At 45.6% G+C, this 22,020-nt stretch overlaps 5 protein-coding genes across 5 annotated transcripts; 3 read left to right on the top strand and 2 right to left on the bottom strand.

Annotated features, from left to right (window-relative positions):
* Positions 1–5,022: 5,022 nt before the first annotated feature.
* On the top strand, positions 5,023–5,535 carry INS49_003267 (uncharacterized protein; the record flags this gene model as incomplete). The annotated part of the gene is made up of 2 exons (XM_043164062.1): positions 5,023–5,231; positions 5,307–5,535. The coding sequence occupies 2 exons, from the start codon at positions 5,023–5,025 to the stop codon at positions 5,533–5,535; spliced, it is 438 nt and encodes a 145-aa protein (XP_043018827.1).
* A 568-nt stretch (positions 5,536–6,103) lies between these two features.
* On the bottom strand, positions 6,104–7,625 carry INS49_003266 (uncharacterized protein; the record flags this gene model as incomplete). Its single annotated transcript, XM_043164061.1, has 4 exons — positions 6,104–6,609; positions 6,698–6,979; positions 7,046–7,244; positions 7,320–7,625. The coding sequence occupies 4 exons, from the start codon at positions 7,623–7,625 to the stop codon at positions 6,104–6,106; spliced, it is 1,293 nt and encodes a 430-aa protein (XP_043018826.1).
* A 2,246-nt stretch (positions 7,626–9,871) lies between these two features.
* INS49_003265 (uncharacterized protein) lies at positions 9,872–15,036 on the top strand (the record flags this gene model as incomplete). Its single annotated transcript, XM_043164060.1, has 9 exons — positions 9,872–10,291; positions 10,359–10,770; positions 10,822–10,991; positions 11,066–11,125; positions 11,178–11,225; positions 11,489–11,522; positions 11,567–12,169; positions 12,955–14,331; positions 14,507–15,036. 9 exons carry the CDS (start codon positions 9,872–9,874, stop codon positions 15,034–15,036), a joined length of 3,654 nt encoding a protein of 1,217 aa, XP_043018825.1.
* Positions 15,037–15,653: 617 nt separating this feature from the next.
* Positions 15,654–16,944, top strand: INS49_003264 (uncharacterized protein; the record flags this gene model as incomplete). Its single annotated transcript, XM_043164059.1, has 2 exons — positions 15,654–15,929; positions 16,036–16,944. 2 exons carry the CDS (start codon positions 15,654–15,656, stop codon positions 16,942–16,944), a joined length of 1,185 nt encoding a protein of 394 aa, XP_043018824.1.
* A 571-nt stretch (positions 16,945–17,515) lies between these two features.
* INS49_003263 (uncharacterized protein) lies at positions 17,516–20,777 on the bottom strand (the record flags this gene model as incomplete). The annotated part of the gene is made up of 3 exons (XM_043164058.1): positions 17,516–19,030; positions 19,092–19,297; positions 19,358–20,777. 3 exons carry the CDS (start codon positions 20,775–20,777, stop codon positions 17,516–17,518), a joined length of 3,141 nt encoding a protein of 1,046 aa, XP_043018823.1.
* Between the last annotated feature and the right edge of the window lie 1,243 nt (positions 20,778–22,020).

Raw genomic sequence — 22,020 nt, 5'->3', positions numbered from 1 at the left:
AAAGTTTAATTAAAGTAAGATTAATATTTTAATTAATAATAAGTAAAATTAAATCTCTTTTTTTTTTAATAAGTTTTTTAAAATTTCTTTCTTAACTTTAAATAAAAAAAAAAATAATTTTTAAAGTTTAAAAGTACTTTTAAAATAAAAGTAAGTTTAAAAAAACTTTAAGCTAAAAAATATAATATATATATTATAATAATTCTTATTAAAATAATAATAAGATAAAGAAATTTAAAAGTAATAATATCTTTAATTAAAATAATTACTTTTAAGAAATTTATTTTCAATATTATTATAAAATATTTAAATTAAAGCTTAAAAAATAAAAATATTAATAGGTATAATAAATAAAATAAATTTAATAAAAAAATATTTTATTAAAAGATAAATATTATAAAATTATAATAAAAAAAGCTTTTTAAATTTATATTTAATATTTTTATTTATTAATATTATATTAAATTCCTTAATAATTTAAATTTAAATTTAATTAAAGCTTAAGTAAGATTATACTTTAAGTTTAAGCCTTTTATATAATTTAATTAATATAAAATATATAATATAATATTACTTATTAAATTTATAAGTAAGCAAAGTAAGCGCCTTAATTTTGCATTATAACTCCCTTTACTTTAAATTTAAAGTTATAATAATAATAATAAATATTAATTAAAAGTTTAAAAGTATCTTTAATTAATATTAAATAATATTTATAAATTTAAATTTATTATTTTAAGTTTTATATTTATATTATTATTATATTTAAATATAATCTTTAATAAAAAACTTAAAATAAATTTAAAGCTTAATAATATATAAATATAAGATTAAAGTAATATTTTATTTAAATATTAAAAGTATAAAAAATATTTTAAAATTAAAAAATAATCTTAAGATATTTATAATATTATTATAAGTTTAATTATATTTAATTCTTTTTTATAATAAATTAAAAATAAATATAAGCTTTAATTAAAGCTTTAAGTTAAGATATAAAATAATTTAATAATATTTAATATAAAAATAAAAAAAAAAAAAATTAAAAGATAATTAGCTTATAGCTAACTTTTTATTCCTTTTATTATTAATTAAAAATATATAAAATTAAAATCATGTTTAAGGTAAATTATTAATAAAAATAAGCTACTTAAATAAATAAGGAATAAATTTTGCTAAACCCTTTTAAGGATAACTTAAGGAGGAGCTTTAATGCAATAAAGAAGGAAGATAGGAATAAAAGGGAGTTAAAAAAGGAAAAAGGTAAGTATTTTAAAAATTCTTAAAAATAAGAAAAGCTTAATTAGAGTATTAAATATATAAAAAAAGAGAAGAGTTGATTTCTTTAAAAAAGTATTTAAAAGAGCGAAAGAGCTAGCTTTTTATAGCCAGCCGGAATTTAATGCAATACCATTTTTCCCTGCATTTCCCTGCACCCGCCAATAATACCTAAGCTAAATTATTAATAAAAACAAGCCACTTAAATAAATAAGAGATAGGTTTTGCTAAACCCTTTTAAGGATAACTTAAAGAAGAGCTTTAACGTAATAAAAAGGAAAGATAAAAATAAAAGGGAGTTAAAAAAGGAAAAAGGCAAGTATTTTAAAAATTTTTAAAAATAAAAAAAGCTTAATTAAAGTACTAAATATATAAGAAAAGAAAAGAGTTAATTTCTTTAAAAGAGTATTTAAAAGAGCGAAAAAGCTAGCTTTTTATAGCTAGCTAAAATTTAACGCAATACTACTTTTCCCTACATTTCCCTGCACCCATTAATAATATAATATAATTTTTATATTAAATAATTTAACTTTTTATCTTTTTATTTATAATATTATTATTATAATTAATATAAAATTTATAAAGGAAATTAATATTTTATATTAAGATATAATAAATATAAATAAATTAAGCTAATTTATAAAACCCACTGCATTATAAGCATTAATATTAACTTTACTACTTTTTATTTATTATTACCATAATAATGAAAGTAATACTTAAAACACCCTCTTATATGTAATAAATAAGCTATAATTAATTACTTTTAATAGTAGTATTATCTTTATAGCTCTTAATTACCCTTAAAGGTATTAATAAACTTAGTATGCCCTCCTTTAATATATTACATTCCCATATAAAGTTCTTTATATATTAATAAAGAAAGCTTTTTAAATCCTTCCTAAATTAATAATTAATAAACTACCTATTTAATTATGCTAAAAGGTTCTTAAGTATGCTTAAGCTTATATTTTAAAGCTTTATAGCTAAGCAACTTATCTTTTGCTTTTCTTAATAATACCATATCTTTTAATAATATATATATTAAAGAAAATTATTTAATAGCTTATTACTCTTAAGGTTATTAAGCATTATTAAAAATAATGAAAATATTAATAAATAATATAATAAAGGCAATATAACTCTTATTATTAGCATTTTAATAAAAAAAGGGGCTATAAGCAATATATATATATACCTAGCTATTTATAATGTTAATGGTGGCAAAGCTAATTATTAAGGCATTAAACGGCCATTAAGAGCATTTATAAGTATTAATGTAAGCTAATTATTATCGCTATTGCTTTTATTAATATTAATAATATTCCCGTTATTTATATTACCCCTTTTTAACTTAAGCATATTAGCTTTGCTTAAGCGCCTTAATATAACTAAAAGAATATTATTATTTAGCTTAAAAGTTAAAAGAATATTAAATATTTTAACTTAGCTATTTTGCTTTTAATTAATTAAGTAAAATAACGCTTAATTATATATATTTTTAGAAATATAATTTAAAAAAGCCCTTTCTTACTTTTTTTTAATTAAATTAACTTACTTAAGTAAGTTCTTATATATAAAGGGTAAATATATCTTATCCCTCTTAATAAAGCATTATAATGTTAATTTTAACTTCTTTTTATAATTAAAATAACGTTCTTTATTATAATACTTTAGCTATTAACTTAATTAAGCAAATAACTTAGTTTTAACATTTCTTTAAGCAATAATAGCCTTTTATATAATATTAATTCTTATAAATCTTATTAAGAAACTTAATTAATTATTTAGCTAAGAAATATTATTAATTTTAGCATTAAATTACTTAATTTAAAATAAGTTATTTTCTTTTACTTTTATAGCAGCAGCATTTTTAATCTTATAAAACTAAATATTAATAAAGCCCCTAAAGGTTAATAATGGCATAATTAAACCTTATTAACGCCTTAAAATAATATAAAAAGTAAGAAATACTTAAAAGAAATATATAATAATTAAAATATATATTACCTTACCTTTAATTTACTTTATAAGGTTATATATTAATATTTAAATAATCTTAATATTTATATTTATTACTTATTAATTAAAATATAAATTTTAATATATTACTTTTTTTTAATTATATTATTATAGCAAAGAATTTATACTTTACTTAATAACCTTTAAGGTTATTAAAAACTTGCTTCTTAAACTTTTTAAGTTACTTATTAAGCTAATTAATAAAAAAACTATTAAATTTATTATATTACCCTTTTAAATATTTTATTAAGGGAATAAGTAAAATAATACCCCTAAATTAATTAGCTAAATTAATTAAAAAAAAGGAAAACATAACTTTAATATTTATTTATAATTTAATTTTAATATTTTTATTAAAAAAATTATTAATAGCAGCCTTTTTAACAATTTTTTAAATATTATTATTTTTAATAATAAAGGAATTAGCAAAGAGGTTAGCAAAGAGATCCTTATTATTATAAGGCAAGGGATTTAGCTTTTCTTTATTATCTTTAATAAGGCTGCTTTTTAATAATAATAATAATAATAATGGTTTTAAAAATATCTTCTTTAATAGTAATAATTTTCTTTTTATTAATAGCTTTTAAGTAAGCTTTGCTAATAATAATGAAAAAGGCTTTGCCTTTAGCTTAATAATAATTTAAGTTTTCTTTATAAAAAAATTACTAAACGCTATAAATATAATATTTTTCTTCTTTATAAATATTATACTTATTAACTTTAAGGGATTGCTATTAAAAATAATATAACATTTAGGCTAAAATTGCAATTAATAATAAAGGCTATGATTTAAAGGCTTGCAATTATTATACAAAATTAACTTTAAAGCATTAATAATAATAGCCTTACTTAAGAGCCTTATAATATATAAATATTCTTATTAGCTATAATTATATATAAATAAATAACACTTAATACTAATTATATTTCCTTAAAGCTTTAATAGGGCATTAACGGCTTTTATAAACCTTAATAATAAGTTAAAGGGCGAAAAATTATATTTAAAAGTAATTATTATATATAATAATTTATATATAAGCTTTTAGCAATAATAATAACCTTAATTAATGCATAAATTAATGATATTAAGAATATTAACTAATGGCATAATAAATATATACGATTTTTGGTGTAAGGTATTATATACAGGTCACTAGCGCCAAAATGGAACGTTTGATTGCATATGAGAGTACCGAACCGGGCAGCCCGGCTCCGACTCAGTGTGGGGTTCTGTCGGCTCCGCTCTGTATAACGGCGCAAGGTGCTCGAGTTCCAACGTCAGAATTTCATTTATCTACCTTCTGAATGCGGCTCAGTGCGGTTCTGACATTTTGGCTCGTCCTCACTTGCCCTTTCAGCGGCGTCTGGAGACTAGAAGGAAGTGGCAATTGTGTGAGATATAAGAAATGCCACAACACTCACGTCATGTCAACGTCCATAGGGTGATACACATGCAGGTTCGATGGCTCCGCCTAGAGTCAATCACCAAATGGCAACGTCAACTTCCACTATGAGGTAAACGCATGTCGATCACAGCCCGTCTACCATTCTCATACATACACTGCTGTTCCAGTCGAACCATTCCTCACAAAATTAATCACATTTGCACCTGCGTTGAATCCTGAAAACAAAGTCATTCCAACCAGCTCGATCCATTTCCATACACACCACCACGACATCGGAGACCTCGACTCACAGCAAAAGCGAATCTCGACATTGAAGATGTCCTCCACCTGTGCTCTGAGACTCACCTCCACGGCCTTGCGACCCAGCCTGTCCGCCACCTATCGAGCGCAAGCCCAGGTCGCACGACCTGCAGCCGTCTTCCAGGCTCGTCGCTATGCTTCCAAAGGTGAGGGCGAGAAGGACGATCTTGGTGGCCCGGGCGGACAGGAGCCTCCAGATCCCCAGGCGCGCGCGGACCAGAACAGGTATCTCGCCCGCTGTCGAGCCGACTCTCACATGTGTCAGTATTGGTAGCAGCTTGCTGATGAAAGAATAACCAGGAGCATGCGCAACAAGACTATCGCGGGGATGCTCCTCGCCATCAGTGTCCCCCTGTTCTACATGGTCGGCCAGCCCGGCAAGATCGCCGAGAAGGAGCTGGACAACAATTCTGCTGGGCCATTTGCCAAGAACAATCCGGGCGAGAATCTGAACAAGGTCCAGGGAGGGTTGCCGGGCGGCCGTCAGGAGCAACGGAATCAATGGGAAGGCAAAGGAGGTCAGGATTGAAGTCCGTGAGGTAGAGCTGCTGGGGCCTGAGAGTTTGCATGGAAAGGATTTGCTCGTGTTAGTGAACTGGCGGATCGAAATCCTGCCCTAGCTTCGAAGGACTTTACGTTGGACCATGAAGTATTTCTTGCGGTGGGAGTGGAAAGACATCCTTAGGATCGAGTGACAATGAATTTGACTGACCAATGCAATGACCCCTACTTTCTGCCCAACATTCTTGTCAGAATTACAAAGACTGCCTCCTCAGGTTCCATGATCATGACTCGTCTTGTAGCTCTTCAAGGTCTCGCAGCTTCGGAGCATTCCTCCCCCTTCATCGATTCTGCATTCATCCCGCATTGCCAACCATCCACGTCATCAGGAACATACAGCTGGAAATCAGCCGCCTTCCAGATATGAGAACTAGGAACAGGATCTGTAAATAACAGTTTGACCACGATACTGGGGCCGTGTCTACCAATCCGCATTATCCCTTTTGCAATATCGTCCACTAGACCCTTGTCGCCTGAGACACGAGAGACAGAGTCTAGAAGCACAAACACCACGCTCCTCGAAGGCAACAATGCCATCAGCTTCCTGAAAAGTCTTGCTTGAAACTTTCAGTCGACTTGCTCCACAAGTTATCGTTCTGGTCAAGCGCTGGCTTAATTAGCACCTGCCTGTCGAGCATGATTTGGAGGACCTGCCCATTGAGGCTCTTCAGAATGCCCAGGGCGCCTGAGTCCCCTTCCCTAGGAGGATCTTTCTTCCGCAAGCTGCAGAAGAAAGAGAGAGTGGTGAATCCCGTAGCCCCGCCAAGGGTCAAAGCTAGCATTGCGGTGCTGACGGAGACGAAGTTGACGATATCGCCGGGCGCTGTCTCTGCACGCACGCAGAGGGCACTGGATTGTGGTTTGCCGAGCCAGTCCTGGAATTGCTGGCAACCCATGATGTATTGGACCTTGTCTTGCTTTTTGAGCGTCAGCGTCCCGGAATGCTCTATAAACTTTTTGACGTCATCCTTCGAGCTCGGCTGGAAGTCTTCAAGACTCCTGAACCACTCATCCACGAGCTGTGCGCTGCGATTGCGATCATCTTTGCGCTCAGTGGATGCCAGATACTTCCTATTCACTTTCACTCGGATTAGTGACCAGATTCGTCCAACAGACTCATGCTTCCTTACCAGTGCTATCAACAGCGTTGAAAGACGGGTTGCTGGCGAGGAATGAATACAATTGGTTCACGGCGCCGACAATATCCCTACGACTCTCAATATCTATGTTTTGCCCGTCGAACATTTTCTGGATCGAAGACTCGATTGCCTGGCCTGTCTCTTCAAGTCTGCCCATTCTTAGATGAGCACACACCTCGGCCTCATTATTGAAATCCGTAATGCTGTCAGAGAACAATTTCAGAGCATCCTGAACACTGCCTCCGTTGTCCTTGAATTTGAAAGAAATATTTTCTGTGTCACTTGTTAAAACTAGCTCAGACAAAGAAAGCCGACAAAAGCAAGGAGAGCTCGACTGACCTTTCCACGTGCGTGATAATTTCTCGATGATGCGCTCCAACACTGTAAATATCGAGACCAGAACGTCGTCAGCATTCTTGTGAAGCTCGTCACGTTGAATGTAGACGTCATTCAATCTTCTGATCCTCTTCAATTCCTTCGGAATTTGGGCCAATGATTGTTCCATTTCGATGCGAAGATTTTCATGAGCTTCGAGGGCCTGGCAGGCGGCGTCAGCGTGTAACACAGTTTTCGACTCTTCGTTCCGTGCTTTCCGAATGTGAGTTGCACTTACTGCTAGAGCGATAGTAAATCCCCCTGAGATCAAAGATCCGTAGGCGTCGGTTGGGGCCAACCCAATGAGACCATACAGGATGTTCTTATTTTTGACTGCTTTGTGACAGATTTGGCGGGCGAAGTGTCTACAAGTATTCATCTCATCGGACTTGTTGGTCCGTTCACTGATCCTCTCTGCTATTGTGAGAACATAGTCAATGTCGAAGTCTGCAGGATTCCTGACGGGGATCTCTAGACTGCTGAAGAGCTTTTTCTTCTTGAGTGTCTCATTGAACCGCGTCAACGTTTGTCGAAATTCTTCCATTTTCTTCGCCGAGAGTAGATACAGGTTTCTTTCGTCCATCAGGCTGCAAAGCTTGTTAGACACAGAGCTTTGTCGAACATGACTAACGACTACCTCGGTACGTCCTGTTCGTGTACGAATTTATCGTGTTTGCGTATGAACTTCACGTCTTCGGCCAAGAGGCTGGGGCTAACCTCAACAGCTTTGTTGATAATCGCCGGGCCAACTCTGAATTGGACGTAGCTTGCGCATGAATTTCCAAGCATTGTGACTTAGCTGAGACACCTGGTCGATTTTTGATTGAATAGAGTGAAAAGTAAACCAGCTTTCCAAGAAACAACGTCTATGAGTTGGATGGGCCTGAGAGTTTAGACTCGGGCAAAAAAGCCAAGGGCGCGGCTCCATGGACAGATGAAAACAGCCATGTGAGACAGCACCACGCAAAACTGCGATGCATAGGTCAGGCCGGTTTCGAATTTTGCAAGCCATGTGATCACTACCTATATCGATAGGACAGTCAAGTATCACTCCTGGCTCGTAGTACATGCATTTGCAGCATTTCGGTGAGGCAAGTGGCCCAACAGTTGGCTCAACAGGGCCGCCTGTCACTCCCGTGGCACGTCGTGGCACTATACGTGGAAGCGTGTATGTACGTAGGCGGATCTCGAAGCGAGAATGAGGTTGCACTCTGGCACCGGCGACACACAGAGACTGCGTGTCTAGATAGTTTGCACGGGCAATGATTGTTTGCTATCGTAGTACCCGCAAGCCTACAAACAACATGGTTAATCAACGGTATGTTGTGGCCTCGTTGAGTCACACTTCTTATTTACGGGTCATGTGGAACCTTTGGAACGATACTTCATGTCTCCCTCAGAGGAACATAGACCTGCCCTAACTTGTGCGCCTAGTTGTCTGCGTACATATGTGCGCGAGACGCAGTGCTCAACTTTTGCTTCATTTGCCACGAACGCAGCACCCTCTAGTCCTTCGAACTGAACAAGATCTCTACTTGAATCATCCACGGCAGTTGGCCAAGATTGAATCCTTCCAGACATAACATCGTGGATCATTCTGTGAGCCACTTGCTTCACCTGCTCCTGAAGATTGATGATGGAGTCGCAGAATGGTGTGATAATTCCGTCATTCTGGAAGACATGAAGCTTTGTGTTAATGAAATTTTACTGTACAGGTAGCCGAGCAACACAGGAGGTCTTCGCAGAGGTCGCTGGATGCCTCCCAATCAGCAGAAAGGCCAAACAGCAATGCACGGCACCTCAGTCGCAAGGGCCACACGACTCGACCCACAGCCGCTCTTGTCATCATGAAAGCTCAGTTTCGGATGTGCCCAAGAAGTCTTCTTCCAGGCTCGGAGATTCCAAATACACCGAGTCGGGTCAAGATGCCACGCCCATGCCTGCAGACCCCTTCAAGGAAGTCTTGCTGGAGACGCGTTTCTATCGGTCCGATGATGGATTTGGTTTTATGAGTGGATTCGGCAATGATTCAAAGTTCATTCACTATCGTTACACTTCTGCGAGCGATCCAAATTACCTTATCCGTGTACAGTTCGAATGGAAAAGGGATGCGACATCCTCTGGACAGACATCAGTTACTGAGGGCACCCCAAATTCGAAGGATATAGATGTTCTGAGCTTTATGGTTTCATCTCGACCCGTTACCGCATTTTTTGAGCGTCGACTTGGCTTCCAAGCCGGTTGGCCCCCCGCCTTCACGGCTAGGTTTCCAATCTTGAAACTAGCAAAGCCATTTCGAACCATTGTATGCAATTACAGTCGATTAAAATATCGGCTCACCATCTTGATGAAGAGATATGGACCGGGAGGAGCAGGATACAGCGACACCGACGTTCGCGGACACCAAAGCACTTCCCAATCTTCTTCTGAGGAGAACGAATCAAGTACAACTCCGAATGTAGAGAGCGAGCAAGTCTCGGAAACGTTCGATCAGAAGCCAGCACTTGAACATTTCCGGCTCGTCATCCTGTCCAATTCATCGACCAGTACCTGGGCGAAAAGACAGCTCTGTTCGAATCTTATCAAGCTGGTCGTGCAGAGATGGTCGTGCACGAAGACTTGTGGATGCTTTTCAACAGTGGAGGAAAGATTTGTTGTCCTCAGAGAGAGACTCAGATGAAATTAAACAAATTCAAGGCGAGGTCGGAACTGCCAACCGGCCACAACGACAGCAACGATCAGCTAAAATATGTCACCAGAAGACGTTATTTGCCGCAGGCCTATCGTGTCATGGCAGCGGGTGGTGGAGCTCCTGTGGTCCCTTCAAAGTCGAGCGCACTCCGTGTCACAGGAGACCAACCGAACCACTACACTCTCTCGCGATTTCCTTCCAGTGGCCTTTCCTCCTCCAGCACACTGTCCAACGCTCCTGCACTACAAAGAGCGCAGGATAAATTTTCTTCTCTCGACGTACTTAGTCTGTATGTCGACTTCGATGGCGTCAGATATGGGACTCTGATTGAGTGCTTCACCTTCAAGCCATTTGATGGGCAGATGCATATCAAGTCTTTAGAAGCTTATCCGTTGACGTATTTTGTCGGTCCTAGCTCGAACAGGCTCGTTCAAAGAGGCCGGAAGTTCATCGATGTCACAACTTCGCCTCGTCACATGGAGCATGTGGGTATGACGGTTGGTGAGACCAAAGAAGAGGTGAGATTTGAAACTTGTTTACGTTTCACTCGTAGATCGCTGTTCAATTTGCTTATGTTGGAGGTAGTGTAATAGCCCGGTCGTTATAGACCTGAAACTAGCTTTCACCGAATACCAGCAAGCCTTTCCCCAGCGCGATTCGGTTGTCCCAAAGTTCCTATCTTGGCCGGAAAACCTGTCATCATCGAATCATCAAGATGTCCCGGACCTCTTTGCGCATTCTGACTCTTCTGTTCGTCCTAACTCTTCTGTTTGTGCAGGCAATCCTTATTGCTACAGGAAGGCCTGCGGTTTCGACGCGTACTACATTGAGAATGGGATTCACTGGCCAGGTTCCATGTGGTATCAAACAAAGGGGCGCCTGGAGGAATTCGGATCTCTTCCGAGAAATGACACGGAAACCAACCGTTTCAAGGAGTTCATGGAGCATTTGGACCTCATTGAGCTTTTGCCAGTCTCAGTCCCTGGGTTTTCACTCCGTAATCGCCTGGCAGTCATCAAATGATGAAACAGGACTAACTATCATACAGTTCAGCTCAACCTCGACCAACTGGAACTTGTCCAGCAGCAAGATGGATGGAGCAAGCTCGTTCTTCCAAGGGGCCACAGGAAAATTGTCCAAGCAATGGTCGAGACGCACTCGGTTGACTCAAAGAAGAACGACCAGGAGGCCAAGAGGGATAGATTTGAGATGGACTTGGTGCGCGGCAAGGGTGATTGATAGACATTGAACTCCGTAATTGTCGTATTACACATTACTAACAGTGGATATAGGAAATGGGTGCATCATTCTGCTCCATGGTGTACCTGGGGTGGGAAAGACATCCACTGCGGGTAGGTTCACTGACATATTGACTCACTACCTTTGATTACTGACGCTGTCGAGAATGCGTCGCCTCATATACGAAACGTCCACTATACTCTATCACTTGCGGTATGTTACTCTTGTGCCTAGAACTCTTTTCACTGTTAATTCTTGAATTCGTTCGTGCACTAATGCGGTTTAATACTGCAGGAGACGTTGGATACGAGCCCGAAGATGTTTAACGCCACATGGAGAAACACTTCAAATTGGCCAATAGATGGGGCTGCGTCTTGCTACTTGACGAGGCAGATGTTTTTCTTGCCAAGCGTGACGTATAGCTCACTGGCAGTAAGCTTATGAAATGGGAAGGTTTAACTAATTCGGAGCCATAGAAGAGCGATGTCAAACGAAACGGCCTGGTATCAGGTGGGTAATAATTGCTCCCAGTTTTTGATTCCGCTGACAACAAGAACGAGTCTTCTTGAGGATTTTGGAGTATTACTCTGGAATCCTCTTTCTCACTACGAACCGAGTTGGCGCCATCGATGATGCCTTCCGATCACGTCTCCATCTGACGCTCTACTACCCAAAGCTCACAGAGACCCAGACGTTGAAGATTTGGAAGACCAACTTTCAACGACTGAAGGAGAACAACAAGCTTCTCATAGAGTCAGTCCAGCTTCCCATAGACTTCAATGACAAGAAGATCATCGCTTGGGTAAAGAAGCACTGCCAGGATATCCAATGGAACAGAAGGCAAATCCGAAACGCCTTTCAGGCCGCCGTGGCACTCGCCGAGTTTGAGGCCAAGCAGCGGGACGCGCAGAGAGATGATGGGTCTTCCAAGACATCACCGATTTTGACCACAGCTCACTTCAAAAAATTGGCCCGCGTCTCAGCGCAATTCAGTGAGTACCTGCGCGAGACGCATGGCGAAGACGAGGACGGGAGGGCAGTACTCGAGAAGATGCGAGCCATGCCAACCCGAAGGAAAACTCGAACGAGACTGTTTAGCAACGATGAGGACGAGTCAGATGTTATGTCACACAGCGGATCATGTTCAGAGTCGAGCGGTGCGTCGGGTTCGGGAGGGGACTTCGATTCCGGGACGGAGAGCTCTAATGTGGAAAAGAAATCGAGGAAAAAGGGAAGCAGAAAGAAGGCGGAAGATCGCATTCATCGAAACGAGGCAAAAAGGGCAGGAGGAGGGAGGAAAGGTAGCGTAGTGGAACTTGGCGTGGGCAGAGAGACGATGACTCTTCAGTGTCATTCAGCAGTATCTATGTTGAGCTGTTTTACTGCAATGTATTTCCGTTAAGCTCGGATGTTCGACATAGTTATCCCCGGCACACGAAGACTTGAAAACCCCAAGGAAAAGTCCACGGTGTTGAACACACTGGCTGAGGAAGACTGCTTCACATCTTCACCAAAGGCTGAACAAGTCCAGACTATTGACGTAGAAATGGGAATGGGTGCGCCATGTTTTTCCGGCTGAAAATGGTTCCGAAGTAAATACGGAGAAACGACGCCGACTGATGGATTGCGCCCAGCTTGTTTACCTAGATGGGCCGCCATTCACTGGAGGCTCGTTTCATCGGAGTCTGGCGCCGCACGGCAATTCGAAAGAAGCAATATTTGTTTCTGAGACCCTCGTGTTGATCTTCAGAGGCTGTCAGCATGTAGTCTGTACGACAGTTGCAGAACCGGGGATGACCCCGGAACGGCCTCGACCTGTCTCGTTGCTTGTCTCCTGGCGCTAAACCTAAACCCCACTGGCCCTGCATCTTCCCCGTCTCCGCGTTGGGGTTAGCTGAACATTTTCTCACCATCAACGTTGCACTGCTGAAGCCATCTGCAGCTGCGTCTGGCTCGGGCTCCGCTGATAACAAGGATAAAGGGAACCGGCATAGCGAGGCGTGCCGGCTCTCCACCCGTAATCCCCAGGTATTGATAAATATGGCACGAGACCCAGGCCATGGCTGCGGTGAGAATCTCAGCTCGCGAGCAGTGTCTTCCGACGACGCTCGCGAGAGGAGACCATTAATAGGGGAGGTGAGAGCCGCAGCAGCAGACGGCGAACCATCTAGCATCACACCAAGTCAACAGCAAGGACAACCACGGACCAGCTACAGTACTTTTGCCTCCTCCTCGTCGTACAAGAGCAGGCCGTCAGCATCACCGCCCACCATGGCAGCCGACGACCTCACAAAGCACCCCACAGCTGAGGATGCAGACGATACCATAACGAAGCCCGTCATCGGGCAGACGATCACGACGGCCCACGCCATCCAGGCCGAGCACGAGCTCACCTTCACCCAGGCGTGCCGCCTCTACCCCAGGGCCATCTTCTGGAGCGCCTTCGTCTCGCTGGGCGTCATCATGCTGGCCTTTGACCCCCAGCTCCTCGGCAACCTGTACGCGACGCCCCGGTTCCAGCGCGACTTTGGCTACCCCTACGACGGCGGCTACATCATCTCGGCCGCGTGGCAGACCGGCCTGTCCATGGGCAACCCCGTGGGCCAGGTCGTCGGCGCCCTCTTCGCCGCCTACCCGATGGACCTCTTCGGCCGCAAGTGGACTTTCGCCGCCTGTGTCATCCTGACCGGCGCGCTCGTCTTCATCCAGTTCTTCGCCCGCTCCCTGACCGTGCTGCTGGTCGGTGAGCTGCTGGGCGGCCTGGTGCTCGGGTGCTACGTTGTCATCGCGCCGGCGTACGCGAGTGAGGTGTGCCCCGTCGCGCTGCGCGGCCACCTCACGAGCTACGTCAACCTGTGCTTCGTTATGGGCCAGCTCATTGCCAACGGCGTCACGGCGGGCACGCAGACCAGGGACGACCACTGGGCCTACAGCCTGCCCTTCGCGCTGCAGTGGGTATGGGTCGCCATCATCCTACCTGGCCTGTTCTTCGTGCCCGAGAGCCCGTGGTGGCTGGTCCGCCAGGGGCGGAGGGACGAGGCGGAGCAGTCGCTGCGCCGGCTGGCGAACGAGAAGGTCGACGTCGTGGCGACGCTGGCCATGATCGAGGAGACGGACCGGCTCGAGATGGAGCTCGAGGCGGGAAGCACCTACTGGGACTGCTTCCGTGGCGTGAACCTGCGGCGGACCGAGATCAGCTGCGGTGTTTACTGTACCCAGGTCCTGAGCGGCATTTATCTCATCAACTACGGCACTTACTTTTTCCAGCTCGCTGGCTTGCCGACGAGCATGGCTTTTGGCATGGGAATTGTGTTCTTAGGTATGTCGCTGAACTTCCCGTTCCCACTGGTACTCTATTTCTCACGGTCACTGCCCTCCTCTTCCGTCCTGTCCTTGTCTCGTCCAACCTCCCGACACAAACCTGCTCCTCGGCCGTTTCCTCGGACCGGCCCGAGACATCAGTTAGTGGCACCGTGCTGACACGGCTCCCATAGCTGTTGGCTTCGTCGGGACAATACTCTCCTGGTTCTTTATCGTCCGATTTGGTCGGCGCGCCATCTATCTCTGTGGCCTTGCAGCCCTTGTATTTCTCATGCTCCTGATCGGCATCCTCGACTGCGTCCCCGGCCGCCCCAATGGCGTTGCATATGCCGAGTCCTCGCTCATGATCGTCTGGAACTTTGCCTTTGACCTCTCTGTAGGCCCCATCTGCTTCATCATCATCTCCGAGGCCTCGGCCACCCGCGTGCGGTCCAAGTCAATCGCCGTGGCCACGGCGTCGCAGGCCATTGTCGGGATCGTGATGACTGTTGGTATCCCCTACATGATCAACCCGGACGAGGCCAACATGCAGGGGAAGCTGGGGTTCTTCTTCGGGGGCCTGGCGGCGTTGTGCTTTGTCTGGGCGTATCTGCGCATCCCCGAGACCATGGGACGGACATTCGAGGAGCTGGATCTGTTGTTCGATAGGAAGATCCCTGCCAGACAGTTCAAAGACTACGAGATTGATTTGGCAGAGACTTGAGTCGGAAATTCAAGATAAGTGTGTCAGAGATAGGCCGGAGGGATGATATAATTTACCGCATCGTGATATCGGATGATAAAGCCATAATTGATCAAGAGGAGCCGCACCCCATCCTTTACGTCAGAGAAGAGCTGGAATGTAGATGCGACTGAAGCAGGCACTGAACTCTGGTATGCGACCGTCTTGTCCCTATGACTGTGGAGTGTGTCTTGTCACTTGCACTTCAGTAGTCATTCAATGGTCAAAGCCCAAGTGGGGTGACTCGCTCCTCTGTTCACAGATCAACGTCACCCTAAGGCTCTGGTCACACTTTTGGGCCAGTGGTACAGCTAGCCCTATCACACCAACAGCAAAGTAAGTGTTTGATGGCCACCACTGGACTTGACCAAGTCACAGTGTGGGTGACTGGGGTCCAGACACCTGGAACCAGTGAATGCGTGGGTGAATGCACCCAAGCCGTTTGTATGACAAAAATACAAATAACAAAACTTCAGGCAACAGGCTTGAGCCTCCGCTTTTCCCATCTCTCACCATCAGCACCTTCCTTGTTGCGCTTCCTGGCCTCCTTCCTTTCCACACTCTTCCATTTTCTGCCCACTCCACCACACCACAAAGCCATGGCCAGCACGGCTAATTATGGCCTGAAGGCCTTGATTACTTCATGCAGATTCTGTGCTACCCCTGATTGCGATTGCAAGCACGACATGGAGCTGGTGGCAAAGAGAGTCAACCTTGCACTTGACCCATCCCACAAACTGGAGGAAGCAGACCTCCGTCCAATTTGCCTCGATCTTGACGAGCACCCTCTCTCTGACCGCCCAGACAGCAGCGGAAGCGACGAGAAGCAGCGCGACGACGGCAACTTCGATCGCGTGGTGGAGGAAGCCTTCAAGGTCAGCTACCTTCCAAACAACATTTGAACACTCCCTCGCTTCCCTACCTTGCGTGTCTATCAGTGTGTGGGATTAGGCAAAGCTTCTGACATTATTTGGCGTGCAGGCATTCCGAGACCAGGAGCGCGACATCATTCTTAATGCGCCAGCGGGCCTTCAAATCGGCTCTGGCGAGCGCCATCTCCCCACCAATGACAGCACTGGCGACGGCGAGTGGTGGGTTGGCGCAGCTCACCTCCGCCACTACCTGGAGTTCCTTCTTGTCCTCAAGGGACTCAAGCCGTGCATGATGCTTGTCAAATTTTCACTGGACAATGTCTGGATTTTCAGCACCCTCGTCATCGACTGTCTTGTCCCCATCATGGACCGGCTGGGCCTGTGGTCCTACGGCTACAGCATCAGCTTCCAAGCCGGCGAGTGGGTCTTTTATGACACCAGGTCCCCTGTCCTGCCCTCCATCGACAAGGTCTTCCTCACCCACCGAACGACCAAGAATTTGGATCCAGTTGCATACCCTGAGGATTCTCACCTCGGCGCCCCCGAGCCCGAGGTCGCCGTGGCACTCGGATACCCCATCGCCATGAAGGATCCCCGCGTCGGCCACACGATCCACGTCCGCGACACCACCGAGATGGACGTCCTGGTCTCACGCGGCTGGCCTGAGCCCCAGTGCTGTGTCCAGGGCACTGGCTTCAACTGTCCCGCAGGGAACGAACTTATCTGGGTCAAAGTCCTCGACTGGTACTACAGGTGTGAGCGGGCAGCCCGGAGCGTGGGCACCGAGCTTCAGCTCTTCACCGGCTCCCACCCGGAGATGAGCAACTGGCTGGCGGACATCACTGGCATGCTGGAGGGGCCAGCCCCCTACCTTGGAAGGAGCGGACCCAAGCTCAACCAAATCATGGAGATGGTGGAGGGGTCCTTTCTCGCGAGACTCATGCTGGGAGAGCCTCTGACGGAGGATGATCTGCAGCAGCAGGACGAGGACGTGGAGGTCGAGGCCGACCATAATTGATTTCAGCTTCGCTCAGAGTTGTCTGCAAAAATGGAGTTGGGCATGGTCAATGGCACCTCGGCTATCAGGACAGGCATGGACTGAAGCTCGAGATCTTTTGGAAGGGAAGAGCTCTGTGTCAGACCACAGTCGAGACTGAAGACGGTACTAAAGTATTGTTACGAATGAACCAGCTACTGGCCATGCGAGGCCCCAGTGTCATGACGGAGGCGTCCCACAGGAGGAGGTCTTAGGAAGGTTATCCTAGAGCAGGTTATCCTAGCGGAGGTTATCTGAGAGGAAGTTATCCCACAGGAGGCTATACCACAGGAGGTCATCCTCCGCCTAGCTTGGTAGATAAACCGACCAGAAAATACCATTCACATCTCACTTTACTCCAATGGCCATTGTGAAGGGCCATCGAACCACCGGTGTGTACCAGAAACTTACACAGGGCCCCGGGAACTATGATTGCTTCACAACTTAGACATGACTATGGCAACAGGTAATGTTGGCCTAAGCCCCGTAAGCGGTGGATGACCAAATAGATTGCTCCCGTAATTTGACCGGAGATTTCATTCTAGTGACATCATTAGAACAGCAAGAACAGAGATGTCAGGCCCACCACCAAAGCAACAAACGACCCGCGAGAAGCACCGACCCTGCTCGCCTGGTTTTCGTCTGATCCACCACCATCACTGCTGCCTCCGCCATTTCCATTCCCATTGCTGCCACCACCTCCGCCACCCGTGGAGTTCCCGGTATCGCCACCCTCCACAATCACAGCAAACTCAGCAACCGTCGCCCCGACGCCGTCGTCCCCGGTGGCCTGGTTCCCCCAGATAGTCAGCGTCGCATACCGACCACTGTACACCTCGCCGTCCAGCGTCACATTGGTCGTGTTGCTCGAGTACGGGGTGATCAGAGAGAGGCTCTCGGTGTCATAGAGGTCACTAATCTCCACGCTGTCGCTCTCCGTGACGTTTGCCGCGCTGTCCCCGGTGCCCGCCGCCCCGGCACCGCCGCTCGAGTTGGAGAACGACACGGCGTATCCCCGGGGCGGCGCCTGCGCCCAGTCGAACCTGAAGCCTGCGACCCGCTCGCCTGCGGTGTCTTCGCCGAGGTCGACCGTCACGCTGCTCGACACGTTGGCGGCGATTGGCTGCCACTTGGTCGAGACCGCGCCGTCGTTGGCGGCAAAGGGGAACTGGCCTGGCTCAAAGTCCTCCGGGCTCGTTGCTGGGAGGCACTGGGCTAGATTGCCAGCCCAGGTCTTGATGGTGCCGATGGCTCGGTTCTGGATGGTCACGATGTCACCTGAGGCTGGGAGCTGGTGGGCTGTGTCTGTTGTGTTTCTACCGATCGTAATTGGGATGGATGAATCGGCATATGCTTGGTTGGCGTTGGGCAGGCTGTTGCCTGGGATTCTGCTGAGGCTGGTGTGTGTCGCGTTAGACGTCGCATTTATGGCGTGGCCCTGCCAGTAGAAGGTCCTGTAATCCAGGTGGGAAATTTGCGGTGGAAGTGATGGGTCGATGTTGAGGGATTCCAGCTGCAGACGCAATCCCAGATAGCCAAATATGGCTACCCTGTGTGCGCCTCCGGACCCTGTAAGGAATGGATACGCAGGATGAGTGCCCCCATTCTCGGTGTAGTCGTCTAGTAACTGCTCCGAGTACTGAAACCACGGTGCCCGAATGTAGGGGTGGGAGGCGTATACGTCGTAGGTATATGCTGAGCATCCGGAAGGGGAGAACGCGTTTGCGACGATGCTGAAAACGCCGTATGTCATCCCTGGCCCGTTCGGGGACTGCTTCCCGGCGTAGTAGTCCAGGTCAGACAGAGAATACGGGTTGGGGTATGAGAGGAAGTCGTCGACAAGAACGACATCGGCCTGCTTGACGGAGATTGAACCATTCATAGTAGCGTACTCCAGGATCAGGTTTGCCTCTTCCAAGACAGGAACTTCGATCTTGGAGCTCTGGTTGGCGGCTGTGTCATCCAATTCCAAGTCAAAGTTCGAGCGGAAGGCGTTTGACCTGTTCAGGTGCGTTTCTATCAAGGCCATTGTGAAACCGGGGTTGTCTACATGGTTTGCGTACTCGTCCTGCGGATATCTATTAGCAACACATTCATTTAGATCTTCAACGCCCTCAGTGAGAACATACCGGGTCGGTAGCATTTGTCAGCATCCACTTCCCTGAGGACTCGTTCAAGGAGAGCAGGTCAGAGTAGAATGTCGAGATGGCATCATATATAGGGAACATTTCATTCCTGAATGTGCCTTCATCGCCAGTGACTGCGTAGTAATTGTACAGGCCGAGTCCAATGTCTCCGTTGATATGGTACTCGTAGTCAAAGCATGGCCCAGTCGCTGTGTAGTTAGTCAGTATCAACTGTCTTCCATCGTTTGAGCAGTCAGGTGTAAACTCACCTGTACAGTTTCCAAAACGGCCACTCGTCCAAGGATAGACTGCGCCCCCGGATGAGAACTTTCCCGTGGCGTTTTGCGATGAGATGAAAGCCATCTCAATGTTCTTCTGTGCCTGTGGGAACAGCCTCGTTCTGTAGTTATCTATGGCTTTAGCCGCCTCAGGAAAGGTGACAACCAGGCCTGACGACATCCAGATATCGGCGTCCCAGAAGACGAGTCCAGCATAGCTATCAGAGCCGAGCCCACCGACACTGATGCTGTTCACATTCAACATGGAGTTGTTCCCAGCGGCGGAGATGGCATTGGGACCAACAGTGTTCTGCAGCAGTTGGAAGGGATTGGTCACGGAAATGATTTGCTGCTCGACGATGTATGGGTCATCTGGAAGCCTGCCGGTTTCTGGGATGGAGTAGTCATCGACAGAGTCTGCTGTTAGAATGCTCGCCCATTCGGCCTTGTGTGACTCGAGAAGACTGTCGAAGCCTGCTGCCGCGGCGGAGGACGATGCTTCTCGGGCGACAGACTGCGGATCTGCGAAGGCATCTGTAGAGGCTCCTCCGATATACTTGGTAATCGTCGTGCTGCTCCCGCCACGAATACTGACTTCGGCGGACTGTGAAATGCTTGACTGATTTCGGCCAAAGTCCGTGCTGTCTGTGATGGGTTGAGTTGTCGAAATGCCGTCTCCTGAGAGCCTTGAGTATATGTACGCTGTCACATTGCTGATGCCATTGGGTCGGACGGCCGTCCAGATTGTGCTGTTTCCTGAGCCTTTGTCCTCAAAGTCCGTTCGCACGGCAGAGTCACCATCGATGACATCGGCTACTGTGACATTTACGTCGGATTCTGCCGCAATGGTCAATTGGATGGCGGCTTGGTTGACATTGAGCTTGTGAACGAAGAGGGTATACCCGATCCCCAAAGATGTGCCGTTGGCAGGTGTCCAGGTATAGTTCCACGACATGACACCGGCTTTGAAGTCCACAGTCGAGGTGAAGTCGGAGATCTGGGCGGCATCTACGGAAGCATTGAGTGTTTGCCCTCCAACGTTGACGGTCAAGCCAGCCCAGTGAGGAACACCGCTGATGACGCTCTCCCCGCCGTACTCGTGCAGCCACTCAAAGTTGGTGCCGTTGGTGGTGGGCTGCAGGTCCCAGAAGCCACTGATGGTTGCAAAGGTCTGTCTCTGACCAAAAAGTGGCCAGCCGTTGATATTGTCCCCGTTCACTGGGGTGTCAACCTCGAAAAAGGGCCCGACTGCGGCCAGGTTGATTCCCAGATAGCCATTGGCGAGGGACATGCGCGATTGGTAGTGGCCCTGGTCGAGAGCTGTCGTCTTGAGGATCCAGTTGTCGTTGTCCCAGGTCACCCCGTCGAAACGGGTGTCGTATATATCGGCGACCACTGCTGCCGCCGTCATGGTGAGAAGGAGGAGCACCCTCCTGACGAGGAGAGGCATGGCCATCATGATCTTGACCTGTGCATATGTTTCGTACAGGTAAGTGGTGGTTGAGAGTCAAAAGTCGGCCACGCCCTGCAACGAAAACCAACTGGGCAGTTGCAGATAAATTTGGCCCACGGAAGTCGCACCGGAGTAAGACATGAGGGGTAAGACACACGATAAAAACAAGGCAGGCTAGTCACGCAGAGTTATTGAGGGTGAATCGCAGCAGCTCGAGGCAACCAGTGAAGGAGCACCGCAGCTGGGGGGAAACGGCCGGAATCGTATGGTGGCTTCGGTCAACCGGTGGGCGCAGGTCTTGGCCCGCGCGTAGCTTCACTCGAAACCACGCAAAGGCAAAGCTGGATTAAACTTTAGTGAATTGATCGTCCTCCTCACAACCCACACCGGGATCCGGCCAGGGGATCCCAGGTGACCGACACGTCATAGTGGGAAAAAACGTCGCTGCTGCCCCTGTCCCCCATACTGGACCGGGCTAGCCGGACGAACCGGTCTGCCGGGGAAGAGTGACGACAAAGGCTGGGTGGGAAACGGGCACCACAAACATAAGAGGGGTTAAACCTAAAGGAGATTCTAGCGGACATGTTATGCAGGGTAGATGTGGGGTAGCAACCCGGCTCAGCTCCTCCTCAGCTGCTCGCCGATCACCGGAAACGAAAGACCAGGGCGAATTGGGAGATCGTTGAGCTGATCCAAGGTCTGGATGACTACAGGGAAACCTGACAAAGAAGCCTAATTCGTGACTTCCGTGGCGTTGGCGAAGAGACCCTTGACTCTCCTTTCTTATCTATGCGTTACCAAAAAAATAATACCAGCTTTTCAAGGTAAGAATAAGAGAGAAAAAGGTAGCTTTTTTAAAGCATTATATTCTAAATTTGCTATAATAATGTAAGTTTAATTATAAAAAGGATAAATTAGAAATTATGATTGGTTGGATTTGGTTACATTCTTTCCGGGGAGTTGTAGCGACATGGATAATCTTTTTCAGGTCACCCTGTACACATGCCAGGTAGCATATATTGCAGGGTGGTTGACAACACTGACAACCGTAAGATGGGTGTGAGGCTAACTCGTTCTAGCTGAGTTGGTTCTGCAAACGTCGATATGAGAAGGCTCTTATTTCCTGAACACTACTCAACATCTACGATTTAGTAATAGAAGCCACAACACGGAATCTTGCCTAAACATATGGTTGATTGTT

Source organism: Diaporthe citri (assembly GCF_014595645.1).
Source record: "Diaporthe citri strain NFHF-8-4 chromosome Unknown scaffold_10, whole genome shotgun sequence".
NCBI lineage: Eukaryota > Fungi > Ascomycota > Sordariomycetes > Diaporthales > Diaporthaceae > Diaporthe > Diaporthe citri.
This window is presented reverse-complemented; position numbering and strand designations above follow the sequence as displayed.